Source organism: Delphinus delphis, chromosome 7 (genome assembly GCF_949987515.2).
Source record: "Delphinus delphis chromosome 7, mDelDel1.2, whole genome shotgun sequence".
NCBI lineage: Eukaryota > Metazoa > Chordata > Mammalia > Artiodactyla > Delphinidae > Delphinus > Delphinus delphis.
In genome coordinates, this window is record NC_082689.1 from 99,073,942 (window position 1) to 99,098,645 (window position 24,704).

The 24,704-nt window shown below is 38.0% G+C and overlaps 1 protein-coding gene across 1 annotated transcript in view; it reads left to right on the forward strand.

Annotated features, from left to right (window-relative positions):
• ACTR3 (actin related protein 3) overlaps positions 1–14,204 on the forward strand; it is a 61,670-nt gene extending 47,466 nt beyond the window's left edge. The window contains exons 9-12 of the mRNA XM_060016924.1: positions 3,396–3,488; positions 3,695–3,820; positions 7,261–7,344; positions 9,228–14,204. Of these exons, the coding sequence (XP_059872907.1) occupies positions 3,396–3,488; positions 3,695–3,820; positions 7,261–7,344; positions 9,228–9,323 (399 nt within the window). The 3' untranslated portion in view covers positions 9,324–14,204. The remainder of the gene's footprint in view (positions 1–3,395; positions 3,489–3,694; positions 3,821–7,260; positions 7,345–9,227) is intronic.
• Positions 14,205–24,704: the final 10,500 nt, after the last annotated feature.

The following is a 24,704-nucleotide window of genomic DNA, read 5'->3' on the forward strand; positions in this document are numbered from 1 at the left end:
CATAAATAGTAGAAAGAACTGTTTTTAGAAGGAATGGGTTTAGCACTTCATTTTTTTTTTAAAAAGGAAATTAAAATTTTTTTGACAAACCTCTTTGGGCTGCTGTGCTTTAGTTGGGTACATTCCCTATAAATTTTTCAGAAGAGAAAAAAGATACTTCTTCCTTGATAACTACTTGCAGTAATACTAAGACCTGATCAAGCAGCAGTTAAGCAGGACTAATCCTTTTGCTGCAAGTGAAAGAAAAGTCCTATAGATATTAATAGGGACCCTAAGTTGAGCCTATTAGTATTAAAGTATCGAATAAATCTCCAACACTTTATTGTTAATTTATTCTTTTTTCCTAAATTTATTTAAGAAATATTCATTGCTTGCTTCTCTACTGTATATTATTCTACTTGTTCTCACCTGGGGTTCTGCAGCACAGTAGTCCGTGAGCTTTTTCAAAGGATATTTTCAAATCAGACTCCATTTCTTCCTAAATCAGGAATTCTGTGGGTAGATCCCAGGGTATGTGAATACTTAAAGGTTTATAAATATTTTCTTTTGTATATTCCTGATTAAAAATTACTGTGAGGAGGACATACAGGTACATAGCACAGGAATGAATGACCCTATCCCTGCCTTTTGCTAGCTCATGGTATAGCAGACAAACTGTCTTAAAGGTAGAAAAATAATTACAGGAAGGTTAATCTCATGTGCATGTGTGTGTGTATACATTATTGTTTTAGGTAAATACTGAAGAAATGGCTAACAAAGAACCACAAAGAGAATTTGAAAGTTTTATATCAACAAGTTGATAAGATAACATTTTCAGGATTCCAGTTCTGCTCATTCCAGTTAACCATCAGCTAAGCTAGTCCCTGCCTGTAACCTGAGCTTGCCTATAAATGGCATAGGAAGGCAGCCAAGTTGAGCTATATTTTCCCATTTTTCCACAGAATACAATACAGACCACCTCTGACAGATAAAACATTCCCTAATCTGTAGGTTGGGTTCTTGAGACTCAGTATGAGCCACATTTTTATACCCACTGTATATCCCTGTTAGGGTTTCTTAACACTCATCAGCATGTTTCAGAAAATCAGATTTTGACTGCCAGTTTCTTTTCTCTTACTGTGGTAGTAGAGGTCAGTAGAACCTTTGTTAGTGGTATTTTACTTTATGTAAATTAAAATATTTTCTGTCATTATGCTTCATTACTCAGGTAACATTAAACCTCTCCATTGCGTGCCCACCCTCTAAATAACTTAAAACTAATTTAAAAAATTGTAAAAACCTGACACATGCCTGATAATTATCAGTCAAGTTATGGAATCAGTTTAATGAACAAAGGAATGTTGTCTCTCCCATTAAGACAACCTAATTCTAGAAATGAGAGGCCAAGAGAGGTTGTTGGCAGCTCATTTTCTAGACAATATTTTAAATTGTGTTCATTTTAATAAAGTACACCTATTTATTTTTGACAAATTAGAGCTAGATTCTGACCTTTTATTTTAATCTAGGAAAAATCCCTTCTAGCATTTCCTTTCCAATTTTAACGACATGGCAACTTACACATATTTTTGAAAAATTTTGGTAAAATGAGATCTTTGTTTAGGAATACAAGTTAAATTCTGAGATCCAGCATTTGAAAACTTCTTTATGTTTTTCTTTTTTGTGGTTCCTCTCAGGAAACATACAGCCTGATGTAGGAGGGCTATAGGCATGCATATAAAAATAAATGATGGGTAAAAAGGAAGCTTTCCCTAATATTGTTTCTCCTTGTATCAGACCTCTTTGTTATATAAAAAAATTAAATTTAAAATTATTTATTATCTTTAACCTCATTCCATTTCTGTAATAGTTTAAATTGTCAAACAACTTTCCATCTCAAGCCTACCCATCTAATCAGTCTGTTAAAAAAAATATTCTGAAAAGTGTATTGTATAACGCACATGTACTTAACCACCCCAAATAAACACATAACTAATATTTTAACATTTTTCATATATTTTTTAAGTGAAATTAACTACAGAAAGAATACCTTCCTCAGACCCTTTCCTTTCTCTACTTCCTTTTCATCCTTTCTTCCTCCTGAGGTAATCACAGTCATGAATTTAGTGTGTTTCCAGTCTGTGTTTTTAAATGTACATGTATCCATAAGAAAAATATATTTTAAAAAATTTGCATATATGGAATCATTCAAGTTTAAAAAAATGCGTGTCACTATTTGGAAATTGTTTATTTTGACTATGAGTATATCATCCTGTGAATAATACAGTTCATTCTTGTTATTCACAGTAGATGTTATATAAAGTTGCTGTAAACACTGAATTAGTGAATGCTGAGCCACTGCTCCTAAGGGAAATGCAAAGTTAGGGTCCTGTGAGGCTCAGACTACAACATTTTTGTCACTGAAACACGTAACCTTGTTTTATGTGTGTTTCTGTTTAAAGACACATTTTAAAATAGATATTATTGATTTATTAACATTGAGCTCAGGGTCAACAGCACTATATAATTCGTGCCTAAATGAAACTTATTTAACACTGTATTTTCTCCATAAGGCACATCACGGCCTTCTTGTGCTTTAGGAGCAGCAGACAGTACTTCACACTATCCTTGGGGGTCATTTTTAAACAGCAAAATCACCGACAAAAATGGGAAAACTGTGGCACTAAGAGATCATGAAAAGGAGACTTACTTGTAGTATAAAAGCTGAAACAAGAAGGCAGAGCGTTGCCTGGTTCCACCTGAGCTGTGAATGTCAATGTCAGCTCCAGTTTTCGCAGCTCTGCACATGCGCATGTCCATGTGAAAGCACCGCAGATACAGATTTCAGGGTTACAAATAACTTCAGCGAGTAGGCAAATTTGCAGATAACCAAATCCATGAATAATGAGGATTGATGGCACAGCATTTTATTTATATCATACCCTGCTGGTGGACTTCTGGGTTGTTTTTACTCTTAGGAGCAAAGCTGCTATAATTTTATGCCTTTATGTAATAGCACATGTGTGGGAGTTTCTTTGGGGTTTGTTATAAGAAGTGGAGTTAGTAGTGGTACATTTTAAATTTTATTAGATGTTGCCAAATTGTTCTCCAGAGTGTTTATATCAATATATATTCTCATCAGCATTGTAAAGTGTTGCACAGATTTTTGCCAGCTCATAGTATGTTTGGCTTTACATGTTTGCTATTCTGGTGGTTATGAAATGGTATATATGATCATTATTTTAATTTGATTTCTTCTGAAATCTCTGATTTCAGTGTCTTTAATTTGAATCAGAGACCAGAATTTATGGTTTTTAGAAGTCCTTTTATTTTTGAACTGAAAGCTTTCTTAATTTTTTATTGTGATATTTAAGTCAGTAGTGGTCTAATCTCTGTCATATGTCCAATTTACTTTTCAGTTTGCTAATCCAGACTTTACTCAGCCTATCTCAGAAGTTGTAGATGAAGTAATTCAGAATTGTCCTATTGATGTCAGACGTCCTCTCTACAAGGTCAGTATTTACAGCAAAATAGTTATTCTAGGTCATACTTTTTAAAAACTTCTTTGTTTTCTCTCTTGGTGAATGTAAATTTTAAAACACCTCTCTTCAAAGGGGTATAATAGGATTTTAGTACCGTTTCTTGTATCTTTAAAATTTTTTCTTCTTTCTCTTACATAAAAGTTGTATTTATTTATTTATTTTGTCCACTAATACAGAATATTGTCCTCTCTGGAGGTTCAACCATGTTCAGGGACTTCGGACGTCGCTTGCAAAGAGATTTGAAAAGAACTGTAGATGCCAGGCTGAAATTAAGTGAGGAATTGAGTGGTGGTAGATTGAAGGTTGGTTTTCTCAGTTATTGGTGGGAGGGTTGAGGGTGCCTTGATTATTATATTGGGAATGCAAAATGTCTGCCAACTTTCTTTTATTTAGAAAGATAAAAGGAACCTGAGGTATTCTAATGGAAAGTGGTTAATTTTATAGATTCATATTCATGATATTCTCGGTCATTCCATTCCTCTAGGATATTACCTACATTTCTGGAAAATATTCTTGGTTATAGCCACGAGAGAGATTTTTTTGATATCTGTCTCAAACAGATAATTTATATATAGTAGATTCCTTGCATATTCCAGCAATAATATTCTTTATGGGTCCACAAAATTTTAAATACCTTTTACAGCAGGACAGCAAAGCAGAGTTGAGAGAGAGAGGCGGTTGTGTGGTCAAGCCTGCTTTCACAGACTCTAGCCTCTCCCATACAGCCTCATTAGTGTGGAATCAAATTGGTGGTTCAGCAAAACAACCTTTCTGTTACGTGTCCTGTAATTTTGGGCTTGCTGGCAAAAGGTCAGAATTAGCCTTAAATTCTCAGATGACTGCTGTATGTATTTATAAGACAGAATTTCAGTAAATTTTGTTTCATTTTCGTTAAATGTGGGATATTGAAGCAAAACATTGATTCAGAGGGCATGTTGCTAAGTAAAACACATTTTATTCAACTTGGAAAACTACCAAGAACGAGGGCTTCATCTGAGACTACCACAGTCACTCAAAATTACTTAAACGTAAACTACAACACTCTTGTATTGCTGCTTGTTGAGAAACTGCATGACAGCTGACTGTTTTCAGCCCCTAAATTTTGATTATCTTAAACTTATCCCTTGGAGTACAGTAAAAAGTACTTGTTTAGTTTGTAATGACTCATTACAGGTACATGAAATGACAAAAGAAATGCTGTTTTTGAAAACAATATTTCAGTAAAGTAAAAATGTTCAAAATATTTTTAAGCCTGTATATTTCTAAATAAGAAATGAGAGGGCTTCCCTGGTGGCGCAGTGGTTGAGAGTCCGCCTGCCGATGCAGGGGACATGGGTTCATGCCCGGTCCGGGAGGATCCCACATGCCGTGGAGCGGCTGGGCCCATGAGCCATGGCCGCTGAGCCTGCACATCCGGAGCCTGTGCTCTGCAATGGGAGAGGCAGGAAAAACCTGTATACTAGAGTACTCTGCCTCCTTCCCTTTTATTTTACTCAGTAGTCATTTTTATAGATCTTCATAACATCTTTATGTATTTGTTTTTAAATCTGGCTTTATTTCTTGTCAATCCAATTTTAAATGGCAGCCAAACAGCTTTTTTTTTTAAACAAAAAAAGCCAGATCTTTTTATGACATTTAAGTTTTAAAATTTTTTATTTTGACATAATTTCATGCTTTAAAAAACTTGGCAAAATCTAGTAGAAGATTCCTATACATTGTTCTCCTAGATTCCCCAAATTTTAGCATTTTATACTAGTTTTATTATTCTGTTTTTATAAATATATGTCTGTATGCAAATACACACATATACCTTTTTCTGAACTATTTGAGAATGAGTTGCAGATATGATGGCCCATTACCCCTAAATATTCTATTGTGTATTTCCTAAAAATAGACCATTACAGTTATCAACAAAATTAACCTTGATACACAATATTTTATCTAGTTATAGACCTGATTCAAATTTCTCCTATTATTGTTCTTTATAGAAAAAGGAAAAAAATACATTTATTTTATTTTTTCCTGGTCTAAGATTCAATCCAGGATCACATGTTTGAATTAGGTATCATTTCCCTTTAATCTGGAAAAAGTACTCGTGTTTTTTATCTTTTATAACCTTAATATTTTTGAAGAGTACAAGCAACTTATTTTGCAGAATCTTTCTCAGTTTGGGGTTGTCTGATGTTTTGTTATGATTAGGTTCAGATTTTGCATTTTTGGCAGTAATACCGCAGAAGTGATGTTGTATTCTTTTTAGTGCATTGTATCACTAGACACATGATATGATTTGTCCCATATGCTAACTTTGATCACCTGGTTAAGTGTCTGTCTGGTTCCTCTATTATAAAGTTATTTTTTCCTTTATATTTAATAAGAATCTTATGGGGAGATACTTTCAGACTATGTAACTATCCTGATTTTCATCCAACTCTCACCCACTGGTTTTAATACCCATTTTTCTTTCCTAAAATAGTTATTACTGTGGTAGCGGCCAAATGGTATTTTGCAAATTCTGTCATTTCTTCTATGTTTTATAGTCTCACTTTACTGGAAGGAAGAGTATTTCCTTCCACCTCGTTCATTCATTCATTAAGTTATATCTATGAACTCCTGATTTCTCAGTTATTCTATATGCTGTATCATTAATATCAGTGTGATATAATATCAACATATCATTATACTATTATTAATTTTGATGCTCAAATTTTCTCAGATTTGGCCAGTAGGAATCATTCAGAGGTGGTTTTTATTCCTTTTGTTGTGGCCCCAGTATTCTTCAGGTACTTCCTTATTTTCTGGAACAGCAACATATTGCAGGTTCATCTTGTACTTTCTCTTCTCCAGTCTCGTAATCAGCCATTTTGTTTCAATGCACCCTTGTTCCTTTTAGTGGAGAATGCTATTAAGAAACAAAGTTTTACGCTATACATAAAATAGCTAAGCAAAAAGATTTACTGTATAGCATGGGGAACTATATTCAATATCTTATAATAACCTCTGATGTAAAATAATCTGAAAAAAAATATGAATCACTTTGCTGTACACCTGAAACTAACACAATATTGTAAATCAACTATACTTCAATTAAAAAAAAAACAACAACCAAGAATTGGACACTAGGTATATTCATTGCTACTGAGGGGTCACTGCTTCTAGGCCTTTTTGGCAGTCAGAGCTAGGATACGTGTGAGTATCCATCTATATCTAGTTGGCTCTATTTATATAAATTAAAAACTATGGATTCATACTGATAAATGCAAGTTCCAGAACACCATAAGGTTCATTCTAGCCTTCTACCTTCCTATATTTGTAATGTTCTTCCCAGACAGTGAGAAACCTGGCTTCTGTTTTCTATAATACATTTGTTTGTGCTCAATCCTGGAATACATATATCGTAGTTTCAGAATTATTAATCCATACCACTGTGACAAATAGACCCGCTAACTGGAGTTCAGTGTTTGCTTAGTTTTTATCTTAAGCCTGAGGACCTAGCCATAATATTGTGTTCACAGGTTACCTGGGTTAGTTCCTTTCCCTCACTTCAGTGTGGTTATGTTTTTAGAAAAATAATAAAATTAGCTTAATTTGTTTTTGTTGTATTCTGTTTTGCCATGTGTACCCCTCCCCCCGCATCTTTTAAAGTTTTATTTACTTATTTTTGAGTATGTACATCTAAGGTTAAATGATACAGAAATTGTTGTATGAATTTACCATTGAACTGATCTTACTATGTCTCTTATAGCCAAAACCTATTGATGTACAAGTCATTACACACCACATGCAGCGATATGCAGTTTGGTTTGGAGGATCCATGCTGGCTTCCACAGTAAGTGAGATGAAGCTTACTTTAAAATTTGATTTTTTTTTTAAGATAAAAGAATTTATCAGTACTTACACAATTTAAAAGAACAAGAGGAATTTCTTAAATTTTTATATAATATTGTTCAGGGAAGTGATTGAATAGAAATGTACACAGTATTTTAAAAAGTGGAATTCATTTGGATTTATTTTCTTTTTGTTTGTTTTTTTAGAGTGAGCCTTTAAAGTTTTAAAATTTATCTGTAGGGAAAAATTTTTAACCCTGTGGTAATACAGATATCAGAAGGTCATTGTTTTTTCTGTGCAAATATTTAAAAGCATTAAGAGTTATGTTTCATCACACAGGAAGTGTGATGTTCTAAACTGAATAAAGGGAATTACTAAGATCCCTCTCCCCAAACCAAAACATCTTAAAACCCCTTTAAAAGATATTTTAACATTGTTAGCCTACTAAATAATGGTGCTTTATCCTGTAGTGCACAGAGTATTAAATAAAATGTAAGAACTTTTATCTGAATTATTGAAAACTATACAACCTTGGATTGAAAACCATTTAAAAATAAGAGGTAAAAGTTATTTTCCTTAATTTGAATTGTCTTCAGTTGTGCCGTATAAGCTAGTTGAGTGTGTAATTTTGCCCTTTGAGAACCCTCCTGCACTGTTGGTGGGAATGTAAATTGATACAGCCACTATGGAGAACAGTATGGAGGTTCCTTAAAAAATTAAAAATGGAACTACCATGTGACCCAGCAATCCCACTACTGGGCATATACCCTGAGAAAACCATAATTCAAAAGGACACATGTACCACAGTGTTCATTGCAGCACTATTTACAATAGCCAGGTCATGGAAGCAACCTAAATGTCCACTGAAAGATGAGTGGATAAAGAAGATGTGGCACATATATACCATGGAATATTACTCAGCCACAAAAAGGAACAAAACTGAGTTATTTGTAATGAGGTGGATGGACCTAGAGTCTGTCATACAGAGCGAAATAAGTCAGAAAATAGAAAAACAAATACCAGATGCTAACGCACATATATGGAATATAAAAAAAATGGTACTGATGAACCTAGTGGCAAAGCAGGAATAAAGATGCAAAAGTAGAGAAGAGACTTGAGGACACAGAGGGGGAAGGGGAAGGTGGGATGAAGTGAGAGAGTAGCATTGACATACACACTCCCAAATGTAAAATAGATAGCTAGTGCGAAGCTGCTGCATAGCACAGGGAGATCAGCTTGGTGCTTTGTGACCATCTAGAGTGATGGGATAGGGAGGGTGGGAGGGAGGCTCAAGAGGAAGGGGATATGGGGATATATGTATACGTATAGCTGATTCACTTTGTTATACAGCAGCAACTAACACAACATTGTAAATCAGTTATACTCCAATAAAGATATAAAAAAGAAAAAAAAACTTTGCCCTTTGAGAAATGAGATAACAGAGCATGGAACAGTCTGTCCATACCAGACCATAAGTGAGGAAAACAGGTTAATCTAGAAGTTTTTGTAGCATGACTAGGAGTAGTTTATCTGTAATTTAGATTAATGCTGCTGCTTTTCTTGATTCACTGTACAATGTGGGAAAGCCTCAACAGAATGGTCTGAGCATTTGAGATTCAACCTTCCATTCCTCAGAATTTCAAAGTCCCAGGAGAAACAGGTGTTGAGGAGGGGGATGGAGGGACTCGAGTTAAATGCTCCTTTTCAGTTTTGGTTATAGACTTAAAGCTGATTTTGAGTCATGGTTGCTAGAATTTCTAAGCTTTGTTCAAGTACCATGAATGGACTAATAATAAACATTTTAGATTTAACAAATCTATTTTAAAGCATGTGGAAAAGTGGTAAATTTTTGACCTTTACAAAAATATATGCTTTTATTTGCAGCCTGAGTTCTACCAAGTATGCCACACCAAAAAGGATTATGAAGAAATTGGACCTAGCATTTGTCGTCACAATCCAGTGTTTGGAGTCATGTCGTAAAATTGGCTTCATAGTTATTGGGGTTAGGGAGGTGGGGAAGAAATAATCTTTCTGATTACCTGTTTTGTCTGGATGGCTGGTTTTGAGGTTGTAAACCTGACTTGAAATAATAAGACCAAACATAATTATACAGGAATATTTTAATAAGTATATCAACATGCGAATGTAGAGGAGAGCCAAAATGATTAAGTGTTTTTCTTTAGATTGAATATTTGAATCTTAACGTGTAACAAAAAGAAGTGGGTTTTAGTTCTTTCTGTGCCCTGCTATTTTGTATATTATTGAATTATCCAAGATTTGATGGGATTTATCGGTATGTAGATAGCTCTATAATGCTTGAATTGTACACTCTGAAGTGTGCAATGCAAGAGCTTGTTTATATTTCATACTTTTTATACTTTGAGGAAAAAAAGTCAAAGAAAAACTAGTATTTGAGGGAAAAAAATGACCAAGTAAAGGATAAATACAAAAAATAGCCTGTGAGACTTGGCATACACACACACTCATGGGATTCCAGTTATTAGGAAGTGCTTCCGTACCCTATGCCCCCCAGTGGTTTTCTTTGCAAGTGCTTTTGGAACTAAGAAGCTAGTATCTTGGATTAACTGATGCCTGCTAGTGCTTTCTGATTACTTGCATTCTGTTTCTCGCTTTAAAGGAAAAGTAAAGACAAGACTGTTGGACCAGTATTGCAGTTCTGCAGTGTCATTTCTTATTAAAAAATGAATAATTTGATTACCCAAATTGGTATATTTAAAGCCTAACACCATTCTAATAAAGGCACAAATTTCTTTTTAATACTTGTTTCAAGCTCTTTTAATCTCTTTATAAGTTAACTAATAAATCTATTTTCTTCAAACCTCTGCAGTAGTTCTTGAAAAATCACAACAGTTGGTTAGCAAGCTGACTTTTTTATGTGCTCTAAACAAATAATTGTGAACTTTTAATATGTTGAGTGCTTTCATTTTGATAACTGGATCTCCATTTGATATTTTCATTTGTATAACTCATTTGCAGTCTGAAAGTTTTTTTAGTGCCAGTCCCTGACATATCATGGAAAGTTAATTTTCATTGCATTTTAAAATATCTGGATCATGAAGAACAAGTGATGAAAATAAATTAAAACTGAATTACCTTTTCTGTTTTTTTTTAGAAGCAGTGTCATTCTACTTTGTGTTTATATATTTACATACTTTTTTATTTCTGTTGAGATAGGATTCATTGAAATCTCTATAATGTATACGGTAGAAAATTTCTTATGAACTTGAAATTTTATGTTATTTATAGAAGACTAAAATGGGAGATGTTTTATAGGATTTTAGAACTTAAGCAGTAATACCAGTGAACACTTGAACTTCATTATCCGTGAAAATAACACACAGGGTTAATATATATACCTCTGTCCAAAAGTTGAACAATTGTTTTTGTTGTTTGTTTTTAATATAGAATTGGGGAGTAAACATTAGTTTTTATTTAGAGTGAATCTGGACATTTAAAATTATATTAATCATTTATGTGACTCTTAACCCTTTGAGTGGGGGAGTCAAGAACATACTGTGTGTCTTGTAGTGGTGATAGTATCAGGGTCACAGGTCTTCTTTTACTTGAAAAAGTATTTCATGAATGTTGTAAAAAAAAAAAAAACTGTTCAAACAGTACCAAAGAGTATATAGTGAAAGTAGATTTCTTTCCTACACTAGCCTGTCTCATTTTCTCATCATTACACTGTTAGAATGTCTTACATGTCCTTGTAATTTTCTGTGCATATAGAAATGACTATAGCTCCCTTATTTAACACAAATAGGAGCTTACTATATATGCTGTTTTGCACTTTGCTTTTCCAAAGATCTTTTTTTTTTTTTTTTTTTTGCGGTACGCGGGCCTCTCACTGTTGTGGCCTCTCCCGTTGCAGAGCACAGGCTCTGGACACGCAGGCTCAGCGGCCATGGCTCACGGGCCTAGCCGCTCCGCGGCGTGTGGGATCTTCCCAGACCGGGGCACGAACCCATGTCCCCTGCATCGGCAGTCGGACTCTCAACCACTGCGCCACCAGGGAAACCCTCAAAGATCTTTTGATACAGAACTAAATTGATAAGCATTGAAGAATTCATCCTCCTGGCCCAACAAAGTATTATTAGTATGGTCATAAATGTCTTTTCCATCTAGGATGGTTGAATAGTAAATAAGCAAGCTTGAAAGACATGTTTACAAAGCTGCAGATTACAGTCTCATGCGTACTTTAATAAAGATGTTCTTAACTATTTGATATGAAAATGTGAAGGTCAGAAATTTTGCTTTAAGCTTAAACTTATTTGGGGAAACAAGAAGACTCTAAACTTTTCCTGTATGTTTCCTGATGTATAATATGATAGAAACAGTGCTATTTATTTCTTTACATCTCTCCTGTCATTATATATCATTTCTTCTATATATAGCACCTTTGGTTATATATGTGTAGAGGTTGGCCAAGTGAATTAAAATCTGTAACACTGATTTGATGTCAGACTGCATGAGCGTGCTACATTGGAAGAACACTAGACTGAGGGCCTGAGGTGGAAATTTTTATTCTGGTTCTACAAACTGATAATACAATTCCTCCAGCTTTTTTTGTTGTTATTGTTAAAACATGAAAAATATATTTGTATAATCATGGACATATTGTTTGAACTTTCTGGACCTTAATTCAATTTATAATATAAACGTAGTAGTGTTATCTGGATTTAACAGTGCAGTTTTTATGAGTTGTGAGAATATAACCTAGCCTTTTCAATTAATTCATGTGTGGTAGTAAAGATGTCATCGAAGGTCTCCTTTCTAATAGGCAGGGCTTTGATCAATTGGGAAATATTAATGGACAGAAGTAAAATAGATGGTGGCTCTCTAACTTGATGCCTACTCTTTAGTGAGTGCAGCTTCACCTTTAAACGTTAGTAAATGGTGTAGACTGCCAGTTATCGCCCTCTTCATTCGGGTCCCTCAATACAATTCTTTGGTTTGTTTTCAAAGCTACTTTAACAGATGGAAATAAATTGTTCCTGCAGTTTCTAGAAATACCTTCAGAAATAATAAAATGAACTATAGGGATAATAGGCTATTATGTTCTTTATTCTTTACTTAATTTCTAGAGAAGTCCTAGAGAATATATCTATATAAATAGAAACTTTATTCTTTCAGATAACCCTAAAGGCGGTACCAGAGTACTTGTAACAATATTGAGGAAATTATTTGTCATGTAAAAAGCTTATTTGTATCATTGTAGAGAGTGCTGTTGTTTCTTTAAATGCTGGACTGATCTGTCAGTAATAAAGTCCAGTGTATTCTGATTTTCTTGCCAGCCCAGCTCTGACTCCTGTGACCCCTGTACTCCCTGTTGTTTTGTAATTCATCATCAATAGACTTGAGTACCTTGGATAGCCCTATGCAGTCTCATCTTTTAACTGTTAGCACCCAGAATCCCAGCTTAGGTTAAATGGGCACTAAATATATTAGCTAACATACTCACAAACCAAAATATGTGCAAACTCTAGGGGTGAAACATTCTCCCATTCATATTGGAATCCTGTGTTTTAGAACATATTTCTGTGTAATACCACTTAGTCTGTATAGTTGACCAAGGACAGAGTTGTTAGCGAGAAATTATAAAGAACTTTCACAGCAAGTTCTGAAAATAAGTACTTTATTTTTGTAATTAGATCCATACCACACCTAAATTGACCTTAAGCAAGAATGTCTAGATTCTGCTTGTGAGTATGGAAAGTTTTTTTTTTTTTTTTTTTTTTGTGGTACGCGGGCCTCTCACTGTTGTGGCCTCTCCCGTTGCGGAGCACAGGCTCCATAAGCGCAGGCTCAGCGGCCATGGCTCACGAGCCCAGCCGCTCCGCGGCACGCGGGATCCTCCCGGACCGGGGCACGAACGCGCGTCCCCTGCATCGGCAGGCGGACTCTCAACCACCGCGCCACCAGGGAAGCCCTGTGAGTATGGAAAGTTTTTAGACTTCAGTGGAAAAGGATTTCTGTTACTCATTGTTAATAACTCCTTAATACTGTAACATGTTCATGCCTCTTCCACATAATTTGTTTTTCAGCATACCGGAACTTTCGTTATAACCTGCTTGGTCCTGATAAAATCTTAACAAAAACAAGTTAAAATATGTGGTTGTCTTTGGTATTCTCCATGCTATAACCCAGTTTAATTGATGCATTTGGGACCTGGAGTTGAAATAACACCTACTGGAATTCAGAATTGCATTAACATTGCTCCAGTGGTCACAGGAACAGAAAAAAAAAGAAAAATAGAATGAATGATTTCGAAAAAAATGGCAACTTGGGGGGGAAAAAACCCTGAAAGAAGAAAATAAGGAAATTAAGAAGAAGAAAGGTATTTTTCTGTCATTTTGATTTAGCAAATAATTATTCTTTACTGTTTTCCAGTGTTTCTTCACTTTTGGTGACTTTTATATATTACATTAAAACTAAGATGCTGAGTCAAAATAGTTTCAGTTTTATTCAAACACTACAACTCATTTATACTACCTATATAGTGCATCAAGTTTGGGGCTTCTAATCCCAGAGGCGTTTCTTGACTACATACTATGGTTCAAGCACTGCATGAAGATGAATAAAACGTTATGTCCTGAGCTTAGACGCTAATGCATTAGTAAGGATGCTCTCAGAGGAATGAGGAATATTTTGCCCAGAGTTTTAAGAGACATCATCCTAGCTTAGAATTTCTTTTCATAAAGATGGTGGTGGTGGTAGTACTGGTTTTTAGGAAAAAATAACTCAGCTAGGTAAAGGTGAAAGTTATAAAGTGTGGCTATGGTTTAAAATTATTATTTTGTGTGCACCTGAAATTCTTTATTTTTGATGTTACCCAATAATAGTCAAAGTAATTGCACAGTAGGGTCTGTCTTATTCATTTGATATTTTTAGTGCCTTACATATTTCCTGGCACATTGTAGTGGTTAGGTAAATGTGTTCGATAGATGAGTGAATAAAATCCATTTTTCACTTTGAAATTAAAACTTTGAATTACTTGAGTATACAACTTTTTTCCTTTAAAATTATCTATATCATAAAACTAAGGCTAAATTTTTGCCTTAAAAATAAAAGTGACATTTTACATAAAACAGTGGGGAATTATTTAAGTGATCGTAAATTTTCTGAAGTAGGTCTTCAATAATTCCTTAACTAGGTCTTTGATCATTTTGAAATCTCCATGGTGTAAATAAATGGCCAGTGTCTCTAAATCATAGCATTGTACAAGGCTAATTGAAATGCCCTGAAATGTTTTGTAACATTCAATGTCAACGGTAGAAACACTACTGATTCCTAGCTCTGGTTTTTTATTGATCAATTTTGATTCTTTTGTCCAAATCCCATTTTAAACCAATTAATTTAGAGGTGATGACTTCAAAATTGCCTCCATTTTCAATGAATAAGAGTCAGTGTTGTGGTAGATTGTTAATCTCTTGGAGGTTTATTAGAAAGTTGATACTGGAATTAGAACCATACATTCTTTCTCTTATTGGACGTACATGGTATCTTTCCCAAGCAAATGCTTAAGAATCCACTGTTTAGAGGGTTGGGCAATAAGAAAATCTGAGACTTGTGTTTTGGTGCCATAATGCTTAGCTGGGATGTCATGTACAGTCATGAGATGTTGGAAGTACTTCACGGGGCAGTTTCTACTGAAATACTACGGTCTTTCCTGAGACCTTGAAAGAAGGATAAGATTTTGGTAGACGGAGAATAGGTGGGGAAGATGTTTTGGTTATGGAAGCAACGGCCTGTGTGACAGTTAGTAGTTGGGGAGGGTCAGCATGTTGTGAATGTGGACAGGTTTGAAGAGTGGGGCGTAAGATGGGAAGATGTTTGCCACCCTCAGACATTGAGAGACTTGAAAATTGATGCCTTTAAGGTTGAGATCACACACGCACACAATTGACATCAGTAACATTGTGGAATCCTCAGAGTTTGGTCTAGTTCAGCTCACATTTTACAGATGAGGGAACACACTATGTGAGGCCGCTTAAGTACTTAGTGGCTGAATAGGACTCGTTGGTGATGATTGTTTTTATGTTTTGTTTATACTGAACAGCATATGGTTTATTAATTGTTGTTTTTCAGAATTTACTTGGCAGCTTGCTTAGCCTCTCAGACCCATCCTGTTGGGAGAGCTTATACCAGCATTATTGTGCTAGATGCCGCTGACGAGAGGGAGGTATCAAATGACCTAAATATGTGTCTACCAAGTTCTGCATGATGCCCATAGTTACCAGGCTGAAGGGCTGAAGGAATAGCAAGAGCCTAACACTCAGCAAGTCTATTCGAGGCTGAATTGGACGTTATGAGGCAATGATGTTTAAAAAGAAAGAAAGTAAAGGACACTTCATATACAGAACAACCACTGGAACCTTAAACTGTCCTGATCTAGGCCAAGTGGCATATTTGAGCTCTTACACATTTTGGCCATGTGCCTCTAAATTCGTGCTAAATTTATGTACCATATTTCCGCTCTCACTGATGCTGAAATTTAAATTTGTCAGTGATGTAACTGGATTTTTGCGAATTAGAAAGTACCTCAACGGGTTTTAAAAACTGGGAAAGCGTTTTTAGGCTACAAGTAAAAGTGAAGTTTGTGATAGTGTTATGAAATACAATTCTTGGCATGTGGGAAGTCCTCAAATATTTCTTGAAGAATGATCTGGATCAAAAAGGACTTGTGGAAATGGTATTTTTGATCCTGCCACTGTTTTGATTCAGTAATTAAAAAGAATACTTATGGTGCAGGCCGGGTGATGTCTGTTTTAAAAATAGGTCACATATGTGGCACAAATTAAAATTCTATTTACACATCCATTTATAGCTGTCTTTAACTACATCCCTTGCAAGATAGGCCATTGAAAAAGTGGTTCAACCCTTAATATGTACGTATATTTTAATAACTTCAAGATCAAGGATCTGCTAATGAGCTCACGTTTGGATTACATTTGATTTGTATGTCTGAATTCACCTGCCACTGATACATCTCAAAAGAAGTACGTTTATTTGATCTGAGCAGTACTGTCTTTTCCTCTTTCTTCACCTTTATAAAATGGAAGTTGCAACTCTGGACATTATTCCTTAGGGCACTGGAAGGATGCATTAAATGATTTTAAGTACTCTTCCCCCCCATCCCCCCACCCCCACAAGGAGAAAAATACGGCTTCTTAAACCCCAAGTAGAAGACTGTGTTCAATCGTTAGCATTTTAGTATTCTTGAAATTGAAGTAACTAACTTGCTTTTGACCTATTTCACAAAGAAGACAAATGACTTTTTCAGACACTTAACAAGAGATGGAAGGAGTGGGGTGGCTTTTGAGTTTAGTCTTTCAGTCCATCCACTAGGTGTCTCTCTTTTCTCCATTCATAAATGAATATATTTCAATTAGATTGCTGCTATCAAGAACAATTTGGATCTGGGTTATAGGAACAACACATTTCACTTTCCCATTTAAAGGATGCCATCCTCAGCAATATACCTTTGACTTCAGTAAAAACGAAATGTTCCTTAGGCTGTTTCAGTAATGCACAGTGTGATTTATTCTGCAGTATGGGTTTGTTAACATTCTCTATGCTAAATACTGTTCAAGATGCAGGAGCATTATAGCAAAACAGAAATGGTGTTCTTTTCTGAGACTTTAAGGGTAGGCTTTGTACAGTTTCTCTTTAGTGATGTAGATCATTGGAAAGATGCCAAATTAATTGCAAAGTCGACAAAGAAATAAGATCAGTGTCATCTCAAGTTACAAAGACATGATTTGATAATTGTCTTTAATTCATGCAGATTTGCGACACCCATCAACTTAAGTTCCACATTTGTCTAAGGTTTATAAAGGGTAAATGAAGGTTTCTTACCCAGAAAAAAGTTCAGAACTACGTCCATTTTGCAACATGTGATCAAGAGCTCCTTGAATGGTGTGTTTTACATATCAAACTGAACCTTAGCTGACAGCATGGATTGGTTTGGCCAGTTGCTCTTTGTATTTTAGCATAGAATTAACCATAGGTGTCCTGATCCTGAGATACTTGAGCTTTGGCTTCGGAGAGGATTGTGGTTTCGGTTTTATATTCCAGAGTATATTTATTCAGGATATATATACCCTCTTCTGTTCTATAATTTAAATTGGTTATTTCCCACAGAAAATCTCAACTTTTTTTTTTTTTTTTTTTACGGTATGCGGGCCTCTCACTGTTGTGGCCTCTCCCGTTGCGGAGCACAGGCTCCGGACGCTCAGAGGCCACGGCTCACGGGCCCAGCCGCTCCGCGGCATGTGGGATCTTCCCGGACCGGGGCACGAACCCGTGTCCCCTGCATCGGCAGGCGGACTCCCAACCACTGCGCCACCAGGGAAGCCCCTCAACTTTTTTTTTTTTTAACTGACCGAAGTCATGAAATTATAACAAGAATCGAGAATTTATGGTGTTCTGAGACCAGGGCTTGTGTGCCCTGCGTCACCTACGTTTTTGGCTAGATCATTTCCCATTTCCAAGCAGCTTTCCTGCTTGGGCCCTTTATATTCTTAAAATGAGCAACAATAGCAGGAGGAAGTGATGAAAGTTCTTTAAGTAAGTGGCCTTGGGCCATTTTAGCCTAAGTAGCAAAGAAATGAACTGAAGTTATACTTTATCAAAGAAGCAAGCATTTTTATTTCCTCTATGTGCTGTTACATTGTCCTAGAGCTGCCTCATAAAACCTGCCAAGTGGACTCAAATAGCCCAAGCCTAGAGCTAACAAAGAGTCACCTTTAAGAATGTCCCCCTCCCCCTCCCCTCTTATCCTTGGGTAGGATTAGACAGAAAGAAAAGGCTGATTACTGTTCCCATTCATAAAAGGAGCAAGATCTGAAAGATGCCAGCTTGAAAGTATAGAATTCACATGAGCAGGATTTACACACAAGGCTAATCCGAGTCATAGCTGCCTGTTTCCTTTGAGAGTTCCTTTTGTAGGTGCAACTTTGCTGAATGGATTCGTACTGAAATCCCGTTAAATGATTGTTTCTTCCAGCTGAGGAAGAATGGCCTGCCTTCAGTTTTGCAAGTGGGGAGGTCTTTGGGTTGTTGAAGAGCTCCGTGACCTACCGCTTGCCTCGACCCAATCTTCGTTTTGCTTGGGCTTGGTGTGCCATTTTGATGAACTTGAAATATTGCTATTTTTTTTTTTGCGGTACGCGGGCCTCTCACTGTTGGGGCCTCTCACGCTGCGGAGCGCAGGCTCAGCGGCCGTGGCTCACGGGCCCAGCCGCTCCGCGGCATGTGGGATCTTCCTGGACCGGGGCACGAACCCGCGTCCCCTGCATCGGCAGGCGGACTCTCAACCACTGTGCCACCAGGGAAGCCCCGCTATTTCTTGATAATCAAATTCAGTTCAAAGAATATTCTTGAGCTTCCATCATGTAGGAGGCACTGTGCTAGGACCTTGGTGGGGATACAGGGCACTCACTTCGCAGTTACAGCTTAACTTGGAGACAGCCCTGAACATTACTAACGAAATGCAGCACAGTGTGTGTTTCAGGTTGTAATGGGGGCCGAGAAAGCAAAAATTAGCTCAGACTGAGAAAATATAAATCTGCATTGCCCTTCATGAGGCACCGATAAAGCCAGCTGCAGAGTTAACAGGAAACAGTATTTCCCCATGGACATGCTGCAGCCATAATGTGTCATAACAACTCTCTTCAAGTGACTGCTGCTTTCTTACTCACTGAGAAACTTTTCTAAATATCATAGACTATCAGAAATTTTGCTATTTGAAATTGTATCAGTAAGATGAAATATCCCCCTTTTATGTAATTCACTTTGATACAAAAGTTGCCTTGGCTTGCAAATGAGGGACAGAGCTTCAAATAAGGGTTTGGGAACACAGCACTGAACATATCAACTTTTGTTTCCAAGGATACAGAACCCTAGGTCCAATTTGTTGTTCAAACCTGATGTTCAGGCCTTTACACAGCACCCTGCCTTGCTCTGAGCCTATCACAATGTTGATTTATTTAAATTTCACCCTTCCACCCAAATTGGTAATTTCCGCATTTCCTCCATGTGCAGTACATGTGCAGGTACTTTCATAGCAATGGATATTGTCAGACTATTGACTTTGTCAGACTATTGGTTTGCTTCTGGAAGACTTAGGCTGATTGGGCTAGGACAGATGTCCACTTTGACAATTCTCAATTTAGCATTAAATCTATGTGTAATGTATTTACATAATACATATGTTGCATATATCCATGTATCCTGTTTTTTCACTTTTAATGGTTTTGTGTGTAGATAATTTTTCTTCCACAAAGTAATATCTCTTCCTGGAGGGTGGCGTCTGTGCTTAAAATTCCATCTGATTTTTTTTTTTTCAGTGTCTTGACCAGCATTGTGCATGCAGTAGATGTTCGATAAACACTTTCCACAAAGAAGCTTCACATCTTAGCTGTTTCTTTGAGACTTTCTCCAAGTTTGAAACCTAACAGACTGTGGTATCCTCTTCCTCACAATTCTACCTCTGCTTAATAAAGTGCAAGTTACCCAGGCAATGAGGCGTGGTGCAGTTGAAGCTTTTTACAGCTCCATCTGTCTGCAGTCACCTAAATGTCAGTGGATAGATGTATTTGTCATAATGTGCAGTAAGTGCAAGTAAGCCCCCCATTAGTAGTCTCACTAGAGATAAGATAGATTGACAGGAACTCAGAGGTGATAAACTGTCAGATTGCACTCTAAGGAAACACAGCATGTCATTGGTAGCTGAAAATGTGCAGAAGTAAACGCACAATTCCTCACTCCAACCTGATTTGTTTTCAAACCTTTGCGTATTTACTTTTGTTCATCCACCACTTTGGTTGAAATAAACCATTAATTAAAAACAGCTCAGGAAAACCACTGATGACGTTAATAGATCTCAACACAGCAGCAGCAAAACAGTCTCAATTCACCGAACTGCCTTCCAGGCGGGCCTTGCCCTTTCTGTAGAGGATGGTGAAGCAAAAGTCTCTGGCTCTCAGGGGCTGCTGGGGGATCGATGTCGCTGATCATCTTATGCCTAAAGTAATGCTTTTCCTTGAAACTTAGGTATGCAGGGATTCATAAAACCAGCAGAAATAGGAAGTAACAGAGAAAGCCTTTTGAGTAACCAGGAAGGATTTGGTAAAAGCCCACACGCTGCGTAATCCGTGCTCTTTCCTCATGGCTGTGCCCCTTAGTTCATGTTTGCCTGACACGCGGTCCTGAAAGCTCTCTGTTCCAGTGTTTGCTCCCTAATGAATGTCAGTATATTAGATTCTGAGCTAGTGACAAGGGACTTACCTGTGTTCCTGTCCTCACATTCCTCTGGATGTACTAAATGGTTTGATTAAGCCCGATCACTTCAGTGATGAACACTGGAACGGTTTTATTTTTCTCCACAGAACGCGCGTGAAGGAAGCCAGGGAGAGTCAGTCGCAATGTGTGTTGTTATGTTCCTCAGGATCCGCTGTTTTGTGGTCTGGTTGTGTTATTAAAATTGCAGTCTCAAGTCATTTCAAAACCCCTGTCCTTTACCTCAGCTCAGATTGGCCGGGGCTGCCCCAGCAACTTGACGCTAAGACGTCCATGCACCTTCCACGTTGCCAAAGCAGACATCCAACTGGAGGATACGGTGCAGACATCTCCAAACACCAGAAAACATTCTCTTAGAGCCGGTCCCCCAGCCTGGGTGAGAGTCTGGGGACAAACTGAACACGTCCCTTACTCTTTGCGAAGGAGAGAGAGAAGCCACGTTCTCGAGAAGAAAACTGAGGTGGTAACCCGCTCCCCGTCTCCAGCTGTCTTTATCCCGTCTTTGTCCCCGCCAGGCTGACAACCAGTGCTTTACAGACCACTGTCTTCTGCGGCTCCTGATGGAGTTTCCCATAATGCTGAACCAAATGATGCTGAGATGCTGAACCAAACATCTCCAGGATGCTGTTCTTCCTGGCTGGCTCTCCCTCTACACTGAGTCCCCAGTCCTGCCGTCCCCAGTATCACTCCAGGAGTGGGTTTCATTTTCAGGACCACGTGTTGCCGGAGATGCTCTGACCTGTTGTGAGCTCATCTTCTGATATTTGGCAGGAAGAATCTACACACGTCAGCAAGGCCTGAATGCACCGTGTATGTGAAAGATAATGAACATTCCCAGTCATGATCCTAAGCCTTGGTTTTGATCATTTTTCCACAGAAAGATTCAATTCTGTTCAATAAATATTAAAAAACAGTTGAAAAAAGAAAGTGTTTAAAGGAGTATATTTTTTGCTACCTGGAAAACGTTGACAACTAGTTAAAAATATAACTACCAGTTATATATATTACTACCAGTAATATAACTACTATAATTCCCTGGCAGTCCAGTGGTTAGGACTCTCTGCTTTCACTGCTGAGGGCACAGGTTCAAACCCTGGTTGGGGAACTAAGATCCTGCAAGCTGTGCAGTGTGGCCAAATTAAAAAAAAATAATACAAAACAAAATAAAAAACTACTATCTATTGAACACCTACTCTGTGCTAGGCAGTGTTTTCGATACTTCACACTTAATCCCATGAATTGGGCATCACTAGGTCCATTTACAGAGGAGAAAAATGAAGCTGAGTACGGATGAAAGACTTGACCAAGGCAGAAAAATGAAGCTGAGTACGGATGAAAGACTTGACCAAAGACTTGACCAAGAATCCATTTGGATACATGTAACAGAAAAATCCAACTCAAATGAATTAACTAAATAAATAAGAATGTAATCTTGTATTGAAGCAGTCTCTAGGTAGGTTACTCCAGGATTGATTAATCTGATAATCCACTGACCTCATCAGGGACCCTGTTTTCCCTATCTTTCTGCCGTGCCAGTCTCTGCACGGGAGGCTCTGTGTTTGGGCTGTCTCTTCCCATGGTTGACAGTGAATGGTTGCTTTTTCAGGTCTCCTGTCCGGACATAATCACGTCCAGCAGCAGAAGAGACTTCTCTTCCTGGATGATCTTTTTTAAGAAAACGGGCAATTTCCTACACGCCTCCCAGAAGAGTTCTCCTTACGTCTCCACGGTCAGAATTACAACATATGTCCATGCTAAATTGAGTGGATTTCAGTGTCTGGCTTAGTGAGAGCAAGTGGAAGAGTGTATCTTACTGAGATAAATCGGCTGCTTGGAATGGGTGTGTGTGCACGTGTTAGATTGTGGGATACACAGCTCCCCTCAGAGCAGAGCAGGGATTCATCCCAAAGCCTGGGCTTGTCTCACGCATTCCCCAAACTCACATGTGCATAAACGTTTACTGTGTGTAGCTATTATGAAAAATGTGACTGGGACAGATCCCAATGTTTGAGAGATTTACAGTTGTGATTATATTTGGGTTAGGTAAGTATTAACATGTGTTCACTTTCTCTGAATATTGGCCAAATGGTGTGTGGAGCAACTATGGTCTTGAAGAGTGTGACGTCCTAGCAACAGGACAACTTAGCTCCTCTGACCGGTGTTTTAGTCTCTTCTTACATAGCATCCCTTTCACTCTCTCCTGACGGAGGAGTAGTTGTGGCTAATGAGTTTGGGAAGGCAGACAGATTGAAGAGGCCCTTGAATTTCAGGCCAACGGATATAGACTTTTGTTTTCTCTAAGGAATATGGAGTCATTGAAGACTTCAGCCAGAAAATGACCCCCAACTGTGATTTAGGAAGATTAATTTATCAGAGTGGATGGGAAGAATTGATTGAGAGAAAAATCCAAGGTCTTTCCCTTTGTAGGAGGTATGACTCTCAGTCCATCAAGTCTAGTGTACACGAAACACCCATTTCTTTCTTTCTTTCAGGTTGAGTTTTCTGATAGGGATAATAGGAAATTCAGTCTCTATCGTTGTTTGGCACTCCTGCCTTCCCAAGGACGCTCTCAAATCTCGAAACTTAATGAGGTACCTGAGAGGCTTGGGAAGGACTCCTACCCTCCACTCCATCATGGCTGCACTGACATCTGTAAAGTTGAGTGGCCTCCTGTGGTGTAGGGTATGGGAAGCTTTCCTACGTCTAGGATCCTTGGAGTCCAAGGTCCAGGTTCCCTGAAGACCACACAGCCCTCTCCTCTGAGTGGTGTTTCCTCTTCAGGATGCTACCATCAGAAGTACTCGGGTAACTCCTCCCATCACCCTTTCCCAACCTCTGACCTCTTTTTAAATTTTATTTATTTATTTTTGGCTGCACCGGCTCTTCGTTGCTGCGCGCGGGCTTTCTCTAGTTGCGGCGAGCGGGGGCTACTCTTTGTTATGGTGCGTGGGCTTCATTGCGGTGGCTTCTCTTGTTGTGGAGCACGGGTTTTAGGTGCGTGGGCTTCAGTAGTTGTGGTACGTGGGCTCAGTAGTTGTGGCGCATGGGCTCACTTGCTCCGCAGCATGTGGGATCTTCCCGGACCAGGGCTCGAACCCGTGTCCCCTGCATTGGCAGACGGATTCTTAACCACTGCGCCCTCTGACGTCTTATTAAACTTTGCAATCAGTGGAATTTGTAGACTTCAAGTGTAGAGTTTGATGTGTTTGGATAAATGGAATAGCCATATAACCACAGCCCAACCAAGATCCAGAACATTCCTCTCACTCAAGAAAGCTCCCTTTTGCCCCCTTCCTCTCAATCCTCCCCCCTACCCCAAGGCAGCCACTCTACTGAGTGCTGTCCCTATCAATTAGTGCACATGTTCTAGAATTTACTATAAATAGAATCCTTCGGCTTTCACTCAACATTGTATATATGAGACTCCTCCACACGGTTGTGTATATCAGTGTTCATTTTTGGTGTTTAGTATTACCTTTGTATTGTTGCATAGTATTCCACTTCTTTTATTTTGTAAGTCTTTCCCTGTCTCTCCTCCTCTTTCCTTAAAAGCATCTCCTTTGTCCCCTTGTTGCCCTCAAAGGCATTAAGTGCGCTTTCTCCAATAAAAGCCAGAAAGGATTTTATGAGAGGCAAGGATGCACCAGGTGTTCAGCTGTCTTCATGGAATGGAGGAGGGAAATGACAACATGAAAACACACAAATTAATCTCAGGAAGTTAGCCCACCACTTAATTCTCCAGAAGAGAGAAAGTGCAGGCCTGAGTTAGCGTGGAGTGTGCGAACAGGGTCAAAAGAGTGGGTATGAGAAAGCTGGTTCAGAGCGGCTGTCGATGGAGTTCAGTGCATCCTGAGACCCAGGCAGAGGTGGAGGAAAGACCATGCTGGGCCTGGGTCGGGGTGAGGAGGGATGTTGGGGCCGACAGCATAAACAGGAATAGAGCAGGTTTAGGCTGGAAAGTGATGAGTTCACTTTGGTACCTGTCGATTGTGAGGGGTGTATGGAAGGGAACAACGGAAATGTCCATGAGGCAGGTGG